General features: G+C 32.5%; 1 protein-coding gene across 5 annotated transcripts in view; it reads left to right on the plus strand.

The window, feature by feature from the left end:
• TRIO (trio Rho guanine nucleotide exchange factor) overlaps window positions 1-13,360 on the plus strand; it is a 276,800-nt gene that overhangs the window by 27,224 nt on the left and 236,216 nt on the right. For all 5 annotated transcript variants that reach the window (XM_031946133.1, XM_031946134.1, XM_031946135.1 and 2 more), the window contains exons 6-7: window positions 2,499-2,630; window positions 12,395-12,625. In XM_031946133.1, the coding sequence (XP_031801993.1) occupies window positions 2,499-2,630; window positions 12,395-12,625 (363 nt within the window). The remainder of the gene's footprint in view (window positions 1-2,498; window positions 2,631-12,394; window positions 12,626-13,360) is intronic.

The raw sequence follows: 13,360 nt of genomic DNA on the forward strand, positions 1-13,360 counted from the left end.
AGTAGTTGTGAAGCATATATGAACTATATCTGAATAACTGTGGGTAGTAGTGAGGCAGAAAAGTAAGAGGGTGCTTTACAGCTTAGTGGCCCTTAGTCTTCTAACAGATGGAGAGAAAATAAACCTGCTAATTAATTATTAAATTTCTCTTTTGCTGCTTGCTATGTATTTATCATTATTATTATTCTCCAATTTTGTAAACCTGACCCTCTTTATCTTTTCAAATGTAGTTTAAAAAAAAAATCCTTATTGCACCTATCAAATACCCCCTAAACCCAACATTTTCTGAAATATGTTCATTTATTGAGATTATATGATAGATATGAACATAGTTTAGAATATATATTCACTTGAAATTGTCCTGTGTGTCCATTAGCTCTCCCAAGGCATTTCAGTAAATTATTATAGAGCCATTCAACTGTTCTCCCAGGTGATCCCCAGATTATTTTTTTCAATACTTATGACTTGATGAAGAGATTTAGATTCTTATACTAATACATATGATTTCTGTAGATTTGGATCCTAGGGCAACATTATAGACACAAAATTATAGAAAAAAAAATAATCCAGAAAGCAGAGATAAAGTATGAGAACATTCCAGGGATGAGAGACAGTCAATAAAGAAGTATGGGAATGGGATGTAGTTTATCCTGTTCATAGGAATAGCAAGGCCAATTATAGAGCCCTTCAGAGTTAAAGTGTAAAGGAGACTGGAAAGTCTTTTTTTTTTTTAAACATACTTTTTAAAAGGTCCTTCCATTTTTAAGATATTTAGTTTCTAATGTATGTTTGATTCTAGCCATCTCCTGTCAAAAGCCTTTGAGTATCTCACTCCTCAAATTGTATTTTATTGATCTGATTAAATGTTGTATTCTTCTTCCTATCCTAAAAGATTATAGGATTCGTGAAAGAAAAGATTTCTTTGTTCTTACCTTTGTCACCCCAGAACCTAGCACAGCGCTTTACACACAAAAAAACACTGAATTAATGCTTTTTCAGTTGAATTGGATTTTCCTGGAAACACTGAATTACAATTGATGTTACTTTGAGAATTCCAAATATCTTGTCTGTTTTTTAAGGAATTATAATTACTACTTAATTCCTCTTCTAGTCTATTTTTCAAAGTGTGCATTGAAAATGTGCTAGTTTAAGTTATTATAAGTAAGAAAAATAAATTTCATTATTATCATTTTACTTTTTTGTTACATGAGCAATATAGAGTCATGGTGGAAAAAAAGATTATTCATGCTACATTTTGAAAGGCATATAGTAAAATTTCCTGACTGGCAAATAAATTGTTGTTGATGTTTAGTCATTTCATTTTTGTCTATTATCCCATTTATTTTCTTGGAAAGGCTACTGGAGTAGTTTATTCCTTTTCCACCTCATTTTACAGATGAGAAAACTGAGGCAGAGTTAAATACCTTGCCCAGGGTCACACAGCTAATATCTGAGGTGAGATTTTAACTTGGGAAGATGAGTGTTTTTGACTTCGGGCCCAGAACTTTATCTACTGTGCCAATGGCTTTCCAGCAAGTATATTAACACAGTGCTTTGTACATAATTAGGGCCTTCAGTAAATGCTTCTTTCCTTTATTCATAATAACTAGTCATCTTTGCTTTTCCTGATATTTAGGAAAATGTCTTAGAAAAAGAATATAAAAGAACTTAAAACAGATTAAAAAAAAGTTTGTCTCTTTAACTTAATTGAATTGGTTTCTTAATTGGACCTTCTGCTGTGTGCACGTCTTAAGACACTTTATTGTCATAGATTCTAGTAGACCATCTCATGAGAAAATTGGCAGTGATTTATCGGCTGTTTGATTAACAATAGGGAAATAAGGCAGGAAAAAACTAGAGAGATTGGAATGACTTTCAACTGCTGGAGATTGCAGTTGATATTCTCTAAACTGTTTAGCGTAGCTAAGACATTCTAGTTTACATGCAAATTAGGTTAGGACTCCAATGATTTCACTGCTTCCATATGCCCTATCTCTCTCCCTGATTCAACATCCTCAGTTGAAAAGTTCAGTTTTCTCTGTGGTTTTATTTTAGTCTTTCTGCTCACTGCTTTTATAGTGGGTAGAAAAATTAAGCAGACCCTTCTTGTTAATGTTAGGTAAATGGCTGTTTTTATTTTTCTAATAGTTGTTAAATCTTAGAGAGGAAAAATAGGGCTAAAAGTGGTGCAGGAATTTAAGCTGTTTTGGAACCTTGACTTTGGTGAAAATTGATGATAACTATTGGAGCTCTGCTCTGTGCACGTAAGAATATAGTGGATTAAGGACTTTTCATTTCAGAGGGAGGACTTTTCATTTCATTTCATTGCTCCTTAAAGCTTATTAACCATTTAGATTGTATTTTAAATAAATAATTCTTTCTTGACATAATTCTTCTATTAATTGTTCTTCCTTATAAATTGTTTTCAAAATGTATATTTCTAAATAGTTTTAAGATATAATGGGTAAAGGTAATCTATATATTTTTTTAATTTTTAGTACATGAGCAACGTAGATTCATGGTGCAAAGCCTGTGGTGAGGTAGAGCTTCCTTCTGAACTGCAAGATTTAGAAGATGCAATTCACCATCACCAAGGAATATATGAACATATCACCCTTGCTTATTCTGAAGTAAGTGATCTATTGAACTAAAGTTTTTGCAGCAGTATTACAGCTTTTTTTCCTCATGCCCTCAGAAGTTTAAAGATAAGAAATTATGAATAATTTGGGAAGGATCTTTAGGATTTTTGAAGGCAATTCCAAGAGAAAGGATTTCCTTTGTTTCAATTATTGAAATTGTTCTTTTAAATTAATTATTGCTTTGTTGTTGTTGTTTTTCATCTGCCTTAGGTAAACTAAACTTAAATCTTAACTAACTTGATTTTTAGTCACAATACACATTTTTATTACTTTAGGTCATTTTCATTTTATTAATGTTTCCTCTAAACTCCTGTATGTGATAGTAATTACTCAATTTTTATTCAACATAATTCTTTTTTCTAATCCTTCTAAATAAGACTTTCTAGGAAAGGGTCTCATGTCTGAAATGTCTTTCTTTTCATAGATGTTATTTAAATTTTTTTTTCTTCAATTAAACCTACTCAAATGAATTATTTGAAAACCTACTAAAATTACATTATTTGTGATAGTTTTTCCCTTTTTGAATTCTGATGCTCTAGAATGAATTCTTTTTCTTATTAAGTTAAATTATTTCTGAGCATATACAGGATTGGAATATAAAATGTGTGTTTTTAAGTCAAGTATATTTGTAAAATGCCTGTCACAGTGCCTGTCACATAGCGCTAAATAAATGCTAGCAATTATTATCATCAATTCATAAATTAGATTAGATTATCTCATGCCAGTTCATATTTATATATGCTATTTTAATGTTACAAAGTGCTTTTTAAAGAACCATGTGAATTAGATTTTTCAAATTTTATTACCATTTCATCAGAAATAAACTGAAATGTAGAAAGGTTCAATGAATTGCCCATAGTCACATAGCTTCTCATCAGACTTGCAGAGCTGGACCTAAATCAAAGGTTTTTTTACTTTCTAACCCAGTATTCCTTTTAGAAAACATTGATAATTTCAGAATTTACTTTTACGATGTATTTAACATATAGAACATTTGAATAATAATTTATGTAAATCTATATTCTTGGGTGTCAAAAAGTTACCTCTGTGACCTACTTTTATAGTTTTTAAGTCTTGGGTTTAAATCCACCTCTTATGAACTGCTTACTGATATTTCAATGTTTGCAGAACAGCCAAGTGAGGAAAGTGCTTTTGTAGAGTTCATAAGGGCACTTTGTATCTATCTTGATGATACTCAAGAGGATCATCCCTAAATTGCCAAACTATATTTTTGTTTTTAAAAAATTATTGTACAGATATATATTTGTAAGCATATAATATGTATATGTGTGTATGTATGTGTGTATATATACATATATATACGCACACACACATATTATATATATATGTATATATGGGGAAGGAGCAAGAGAGAGGGAGAGAGAGAGAGAGAAACTGTTTATGAAAGTAAAATCTCATGAACACTAAATGTTAGAGCAACTTAATTTATTAAATAAAAATATTAAGCTACAAATAAGTATTCTTCTTGTATTTGGTTCTTTCCCTCTTGAAAAAACAAACAAACACCTTATTTACCTAAACTTCATCTCAGAAACTGGGTCAGCTTGTCCAAAGCCCTAGGAAATACTTAATATAAAAACGTCAGTAACTTATTCCTTGTTTATAGCTTTTCTTTTTAAGGATTCTTTCTTATTGGTTCTTGATCAGAAGTGAGACATGTTTGATTTAGGTTTTGTTTGTTTTTTTTTTTCTTTTGAACCTGTAAAACTCTGTAGTATTTGTTTAGTACATGTTTATAAAATGTAAAAATTCAACACTATTGTCCTTCTCTTTCACCTCCTCTACCCTCGGCTTTTCCCTTGTAGAACATGTTGATCCTATTAGAGCAGAGCAAAAAATTTAAGAGATGTTAACTGAATAAATCTTACTAATGCTTGAAGGTTGAGTGTGGTTTTAAGAATTAAAAATTCCAATAATGACTGGTGTGTGTGTGTGTGTGTGTGTGTGTGTGTGTGTGTGTAGATAGATCTATATCTAGATAGATGGATAGATAATAGAGAGACAAAGAGAGAGAAAAATTTCTCCAAATCTCAGTTTTTCCAGTTGTTAAAAAAAAGTGAAGGATCATACTTTATTTTGCCTCTCAGAACCACAACTCACTTGCTGAGAATAGAATGTAATATCTGAGATGTAGTTCAAATAATGGCGGTAACGTTTGGACTGTTTGGTCACTTCTGTGACCTGTGGCACATGTTTATGAGATAGATGCAGGGCTAGGGCCAGGGACAGGAATGTGATCTGTAGCCATGGGAACTATGTTTTTGTTCTGAGAGAATACAAGGGTCATACCTGGGGCCTTAGCTTAATTCTAAAAAGACTGACAGAATTTTACATGGAGCTGAATAAAATTCTGATACCTCTATGCATCTTTTAAAAAGTGGTCTCCTTTTTCTTTTAAGCTGTTCAAGCTTCTCCCTAGGGTGGAAGTATTGAGTTAATTCTTTGGCTCTGGGAATTATGGAATGAGAATATGAGGAATTTAGAAATCATTTAGAACAAATCTTTCTTTTTGTAGATGAGGAAATGTTCAGATTCAAGTCAAATATTCACCTTATACTTTTAAGTAAAATCCTTTTAAATTTTAAAAAAGAAAATTTAAGCTATCATCATTCTACTTTCCTTGTTTCCAGTGAGTGGTACTGATGGTGTAGATAGGAAATAAGAAGTCTTTTTTTTTTCTTTCTTTCTTTTTTTTTTTTTTTTTTTTTAATTATAGTAACTTTTTATTGACAGAATCCATGCCAGGGTAATTATTTTACAACATTATCCCTTGCACTCACTTCTGTTCCAATTTTTCCCTCCCACCCTCCACCCCCTCCCCTAGATGGCAAGCAGTCCTATATATGTTGAATATGTCCTAGTATATCCTAGATACAATGTATGTGTGCAGATCCAAACAGTGGAAATAAGAAGTCTTGCTAGTAAAATTTATCTTTTTATATAAACACCTGCTTTTCTCTGTTTTAATTAGACTTGCCCCATGTTGATCCTGTTTGTATTTCAACAACAGGAGCATACCTGAGTCTTATAAACGTTTGCTTGCTTCAGCTTGCCAGATTTGGCGCTAATGTACTTGATCACCCAGATGGAGATGGCAGTAAACAGAGAGAATCAGCATGACTTGTAGTTTTACTTTTTTAAATATTGTATTGATGTAGGAAAACATAAGGGAAAATAAAAAGAACATCTCTGTCTCTTCCTCCCCCTAGAGCCATCCTTTTAAAATAAAGCATAGTTAAACAAAATGAACCAACACATTTGACTTATAGTTTTAGGGATACTATATGTTAGTTCTATTTTGCTTTGTAGAAATACATTTCTGAACATTTTCTGTTTATAAAAAGTTGATCAATTCTCAATTAGCCTTGGCCAAATTACTAGATTAAAAATCCCAGTTAGAATACATTAAAATCATTAAATCTAACAAATTATTCATTAAAAACCATTTACCATTTTAAGACATTAAGAATGATCTATAGGATCAGAGCAGGAGACAGGCTTTTTTATCTTGAACTGCTAAGACTCCAACAAAACTAGACAATACCATGAATCATGGAATCATTCCTGCTTTACCATTAATTCCCATGTGATTTTAGACTGGCTCACTTTATTTTTCAGTTTCTTCATCTATAAGAAGAGTGAATTAGATCAGCAAATTTTTAAAGTCTTTTTGCTCCAACATCCTATTATTTTATGTAACTTTGGCAAACTTACTCCCTGCCTCAATTTCTTCATTTGAAAAAAAAAACACACTGACTCACCACATGCCTTAACAGGGCTTTATAAAGTTTAATAAGCTCTTCTCTCAAAGCCTGTTGTGTTTCTTAGCTTCAAGGCACTGTATAAATACAGGATGATATTATTATTGTCATTAGGTAGATAAAAACAAACAGCAAAATATATGAGTCACCCCAATCATTAGCTTTGTAAAGTTATACCTCTGTTATGGATATAGAATCTCAGTTACCTTGATAGTAACTTTATAAACCAATTATTTTAAAGCCTCATCAAACAAAGCAGTGTTGCATTGGATTTAATAGATCATACTCAATTTTTGGCATCACATCAGAGCTGGTAAGTTTCAAAAACGGTGGTTGTTTTTCTTTTTCCCATCCCCTTCCCCTTTAAAAATATCTCCTAGAGAGTTGAGATGTTCCCAAGCTGCAGAGTTAGAGAGGGAAAAAATCCCCCATAAAATCAACCTGGGACCATTGTAGAAGAGTAATGTTGTGTCCTTAGGAGAAAACTAAGAAAACCTTTAGTGGCAGCTTTCAAGCACTCTCCTAATTTAGGCAGTTTTAGTAACTACCTGGGTATTCAGGTAGTACAGGGAGTGGAACACCTTATGTCAGATTTCATCTTCCTTAGTTCTAACTTCTAGCTTCAGACATTTACTAGCTGTTTACCTCAATTTCCTCATCTATAAAATGAGCTGTAGAAGGAAATAACAAACTAGTCCAGTATCTTTTGCCAAAAAAGCCCCAGAATGGGATGATGAAGAGTCAAACATGACTGAAAAATGAACAGTAACAAGAAGTAATCGCCACAAAGTTGCAGAAAAGATGAATCACAATGGAGTAAACTGAAGAAAAACACAGTATTGTTTTGTGTACCAGTAGAGTTCATCTATGCAGCAAACCAGAAGCAGAAAGACTCAATTAGAAATCCAAATTCTGGAAGTTTATACTGAAAGCTACATTTGCACTTAGTTTGCTTTTCCAGAAAGTCCAGAGAGGCTAGAGATAGCCATACAGTTTGCCTTCAATTCTACTGCAGGTATTGCCCTCAACTGAACAAAGAAAAATATTTCAGTTGGTGTGTAAACCTTTTGACTGAATTTTTTTTAACTTTTTAGGGAGATTACTTCACCCCATTTTTTTCATTTTTTTACCAGTATTAATTGTCTACTTCCCTGAATCTGGGGCATATGGAAGAACTTTGACCATGCTAATCTCTTTCCTCGTAATCACCTGAGATCCTTGAATTCCATCCTATCCCAAACTTCTTCAGCTTTTTTTCAGGAAAACAAAATGGGGAGATTATGTTAAATCAGAGTTGAGAAAGAGAATAGACATTTTTATACCAAATGCAAGATGAATATTAACTTCTATGCTATGAATAGTAGCTATTATTTCCGACCCAGGTCTTTCCCATCTCCCCACTAAAAATAACAAAACACCAGAATACTTGTGTCCTTGGGTTGCCAGTGCATGTGTTATCTCATTAATTATTCCTCCTAGAGATTTCTTTATTCCTTTATTCTCCTCTACTCCTCTATCCCCCCAAGAAAGGAAATTGCTATTTTTCCAAGAAAAGTTAATCTTCATTATTTATATCTTCAGATGTCAGAATCTTTTATTCTTATTTAGCATTCTTTATCAAATCATTAGAAACTACATGCTGTTTCTGGAACATAGAATGGTAGCAATCTTCCTTTTAGATCTAAAATGTCAGATTTAAGCCAAACAGACTTACCTGATGTTCAGTTGATTGGTCTTGAACTATGTTTGGATGGTTATATCAAGTTTAGCCATAGCCAGAAATCCTAAATTCTGCTTCTTGTTCTTAGATTATGAAACTTTGACATTTTGCACATAGACAGATAAAGTAGCTATTTCTGCTGGAGTTATTTAGCCACAATTATGTCTGATAGCAAATTTCAAGATCCAGATTCCAGAAATAGAAATTGGCAAACTTGACAGTGAAGTCTTGTGCAATTTTATTTTGTCATGTACGGCAGGAAAAAGTGGCAGCTGAAAATGCAATGTTTAGACCACTAGGTCTGGAGTCAGGAAAACCTAAATCTGTTTCTAGCCTCATACACTTACTTACTTTGTGACCCAGTCCTCTTGTCTATTTTAGTTTCCTCATCTGAAAAATAGAGATAATAATAGTACCTACCTCCCAAGATTGTTGTGAAGATCAAAAGAGATAACATTTGTAAAATGTTTAGCACAGTGCCAGGCATGTAATAGGCACTGTAAATGCTAATGTTATTATTCTTTATTTACTTTTCATTAAAATAGTCTAATTGCTCACTTAGATTCTTGATACTTGTTTTCTCTTAAATATTGGAGGCAAATACTTGCTTGACAAGTTAGTACTATTTATCACATATTTAGGCACTTTTATTGCTTTAATTTTCTTCATTTTCTTTACATTTAGCTGTAAATACGTGCTATTGATTTGGTTATTTATAAAACATTTAATGTTATAGCATGCAACTTAAACTTATAGCTTCATCTTAACCTTTCCCAACATGCGCACGTGCATGCGTGCGCTCTCTCTGTTTCTCTCTCTCTCTCACACGCACACACACACACACACACACACACACCAGTTTGAAATGAGGAAAACAGCCTATAAATTAATGGTAGAAAATTTATTGTAATAAAAAATTGATGTAAAATTTGCTAACTGGTCTCCTTTCAAAGATACCTTGAGACAAAGCGTAATTTGAAACTTTGTTGACATAAGCTTTTTTTGAATACATGAGAATTTATTTGGAAGTAGAATTAAAACAATCCTGAAGTACTTAGCACATCATGAGCTTTTTATCAATTGCTTGGATTAGACTTTTGTTTAAATTGTATATAATTTATTTGGCTTCCCTTTTCTTTTCAATAATTCCTTCTGTTCATTTCTTTCTGGGTTATGCTAGGATGAAGGACATTTATACATTTATTTTGGGAATCTTCTTTTGCAAAATAGATTACTATACTATAAAATAATCATGTTTATCTTGGCCATAGAATACTTTTTACTAAGGGTAGGAAAAAACAGATTTTTCTGAGTTATTGAAATGAGTTGTGCTAATCTAATTCCCTTAAACTATATAAACTCTTATCAGCACAATTGCATACAGGAATTCCTCTAATGAACTGGAATATATTCCCAAAAGGTTGTTTTCCCAGTTTCCTTACATTTAAGTTTCCTAACATTTCAGTTGTTGACCCTAAAAATTTCTGCTGCTGCATTTTTTTTTCTGCATCAGCAGTCAGTCAGTAAGTCATAAACATTTATTAAGTGCTTACTATGTGCCAAGCACTGTCCTAAGCAGTGGGGATACAAAGACAAAAAACAATCTCTGCTATCAAACAACTCTCAGTCTAATGGGGAAGACAACAGTCAAACAAGTATATAAAAACAACATATGCTAGGATAAGTTGAACATAATCAACTAAGGCAAGGGACTGCTTGCATTACAGAGGATAGGGACAGGCTCTTTGCAGAAGATGAGATTTTTAGCAGGAATTTAAAAGAAGCCAGAGAAGCTCATATTTGGAGATGAGAATGGAGAGAATTCTAGTCATAAAGAACAAATGGTGAGACCATATTTAGGAGATGATTATTTTTGTTCAAATAGACCAGTGTTAATTGATCACAGACTGTTGAGGTGAACAGGGTGTAGGAAGACTGGAAAACAACAAATAATAGAGTTTCATTAAATCATTGTATGCCTTTATTGAATTTTCTGGAGAAATGTATTGTAATTGTTTTGTTTCTATAAATTCTTTGTTAAGGATTTATATAAATTTGTATAAATCTGCTGCTAAAGTAAATGGTTAATTGTACAACATCTTTGAGGAAAGTTTTTTGAGCTATTCAATCCCATGACAAAATGAAAAATGTTTTTTTTACTTTGGAAATTGACAGTTCCTCTAAAAATTTGGTATGACAGAATACCCCTGCCCTATCCTACTAAACTCTAATCAATATACTCTTGAATTGGGTTCACATTTCAATTGTTGAGCAAGGACTGAAGTGGGATTCTCATACTCTCCCAGCTGCTAAAACAACTAAGCAATCCCTATTGCCACTCTCACAGAGAAAGTCCTAAATATCCTCCCATTGGGCTGGTATTCCATAATCTGACATTACATAATCTTATGGTTGGCCTAGGAATATGTTAGAAATACTCTGGAAGCGTTCTTTTTTTAGCCTTTGCTATTAATAATATGCCTTAAAGGCTTTTTCTATTTCAGTCATTTATATTTTACTTCTTGCTGCTTAAGGGCACAACTCCATTTATGTGTCTTGTGGTTCAGCCATATTTTTTCAAAAGTCTTTTTCTGGTATTCATGTTTTTAATGGCAAACAAGTAATGATCCCTTTTCATGAGTGTAGAAACACTTTAATCAAAGAGCTCCCATACAGGTATTGGGAGGGGGAAAGTGACATTCTATGAAACTTCCCTGGAAATAAGGCAATAAAAAAGGTTATGAATTACTGCCTTCCTTATTTCTATTTATTGTTTGTAGTGGTTATCCTTATAATATTATCCTTTTAGACAGTCACTGTATTTTCCTCCCTTTTTGTACTCATTTCTTTTGTAAATGAATTATCCCAAGTTATTTCCCTTCTTTAATAAAGGATCCAAACCCCTTTAACGTGTGTTTTCAGTTTTAGAAGGAGCTGACTAGAAAGACAATAAAGAAGTACATATTTAGAAATCACTCTGTTTCTTTCTCCTGGCCAAATAATAATCCCCCTATTTTAGGCACGTGATTGATATCTCCTTGGTTTTGCTGCCAGAATTTTCTGCCATGTTTGTCAGAATGATTTATAATGCTAATCACTTTTATCATTTAGTATTGCCTACAATAGAGTAGCTGCTTAATAGATATTGATTGATTGAATAGGCATAAGTATACATATTATGTTTCTTCTTAGATTCTACTTTTAACACTTCTATCATACATGCATGCACAAACACACACACTCACACTCACATACACATACGAGAAATATATTTACAATATACTTACATATTTAATTGTAGTTTGATAATGAGCTATCATATTGTAGCATTTCAGTGTCTTATGGGAATATTCTTTTAAATTGGAAATTTTCAGGCTAAATTCTGTACTAATTCTGAACTTATTTAGTTGGATTTAGACTTGACTCTTAATTTTCCTAGTATTTGTGTGACATGTAGAATTTTTATGAAATTTTATCAAAAAATAATTTAAGCACTTACTATATATGTCCAGCACTAGTATTATTGTTGTTTTTTAAAGTTTTTCCAAATTTAGCATTTTTATTTTGTGATATTGTGATCCTTTAGAGTATTTATTTGTATGCCATAATGAATTTAATATCACACTTGAAATAGGTAAATCCAGGTTTAAATCCTTCCTTTTAAATTGTGGGCAAGGCAGAAAATCTCTTGGATGTACTGAATATTTATTGACTTAAGTGGTAGATAGCTTTTGATTTGTGTTGTTAGAAGGAGCATTCATACCAAGGAAATCACAGACCTTTGAAGCTGCTGTGTGATAATTTTCTATACTGCCTTGTAATATCTGTCTTTTAAATACACATGCACACATACATATGTGTATGTGAAAATATATATGTATGTTTTTATATATGAGTGTTTACTTATCCTAATGAGCTCTATTTTTGGAACACCAGCCATTGATCAATTCAGATTCTGTGGCTATGTAATTTTAGTCAATTTATGTCTTTTTAGGAAAGAATGGTATATGTTAATTTATTAATACTTACACCATCACACTCACACAGATAAATATCTAATGTGTTATTTATGCTAAGGTATGATAGCTCTTTTTTTAAACTTACTTTTTGTTTTTTGTCATCAGATAACAGATAAAAAGTTTTATTTTTTTATAGAAAAATTCATTTGAATTGAAATGAAATCCATAAGAAGGTAGTGCTTGCTGAGCAGAGCCCTCAACCTTAAAAAACATGATAAATTTATTCCTGGACAGGTAAGCCAAGATGGGAAATCACTGCTTGACAAGCTTCAACGACCTTTAACTCCTGGCAGTTCAGATTCATTGACAGCCTCTGCAAACTACTCCAAGGCTGTGCACCATGTTCTTGATGTCATCCATGAAGTTCTTCACCATCAGAGACAGCTAGAAAACATCTGGCAGCACCGGAAGGTCCGTCTGCATCAGAGGCTTCAGCTGTGTGTTTTCCAACAAGACGTTCAACAGGTAAGTTGTTGACATTGCATAGATTTATCATTTATTAAACTTGGAGTGTTGTGTAATATTTGGCAGAAAATGATGATGATAACATACAGAAGAGTGACAATGTGATGTTGTAGATAAAGAACTGAACTTGGAGATCTGGGTTCAAAATCTGCCTCAGATATTTAAGAGGTCCTTTCTCTACTCTTCATTATATTGGGGATAATAGTAGTACTTAGATCACAAAGTTGTTGTGAGGATCAACTGAAATAATTTTTATAAAAGCGTATTATAAATGCCTTATAAATACAAGTTTTTATATTAAAATGCATCTCTATTTCCATTGCAATGTTGGTAATTATTATAAGCTACAGTGATGCTGCAATTTGAAACTACTCTGCAGCTTTATTGTATATGCTATATTTTCTACCCTCTGAAAATTGTATATTAGGATTTCACTAATTTCTATCACCTGTCTTCTTAGGAAAATTCCATGATATATGTTACAAATTCGTTGCAAGAATGTACACATTAACATTAATAAGTGTTGCATGTCTGCAGTGACCTTAAGGCAGCTAAGCCTCATGAGTAAAGAAAAGTCTGAAGAGTCCAGGGAGGCATATTGCGCAAAGCTTTATGAGGCAAGTGAGATTTTTTTAGTGAGGCCTAGGAAAATATCAGGAGGCAGAATTCAAAGTATTTCAGGCATAAAAAATAGTTTGAATGAAGGCACAAAGGTGGGAAAGCAAAGCACGTATT

This window comes from Sarcophilus harrisii, chromosome 1 (assembly GCF_902635505.1).
Source record: "Sarcophilus harrisii chromosome 1, mSarHar1.11, whole genome shotgun sequence".
NCBI classification, from domain to species: Eukaryota; Metazoa; Chordata; class Mammalia; order Dasyuromorphia; family Dasyuridae; genus Sarcophilus; species Sarcophilus harrisii.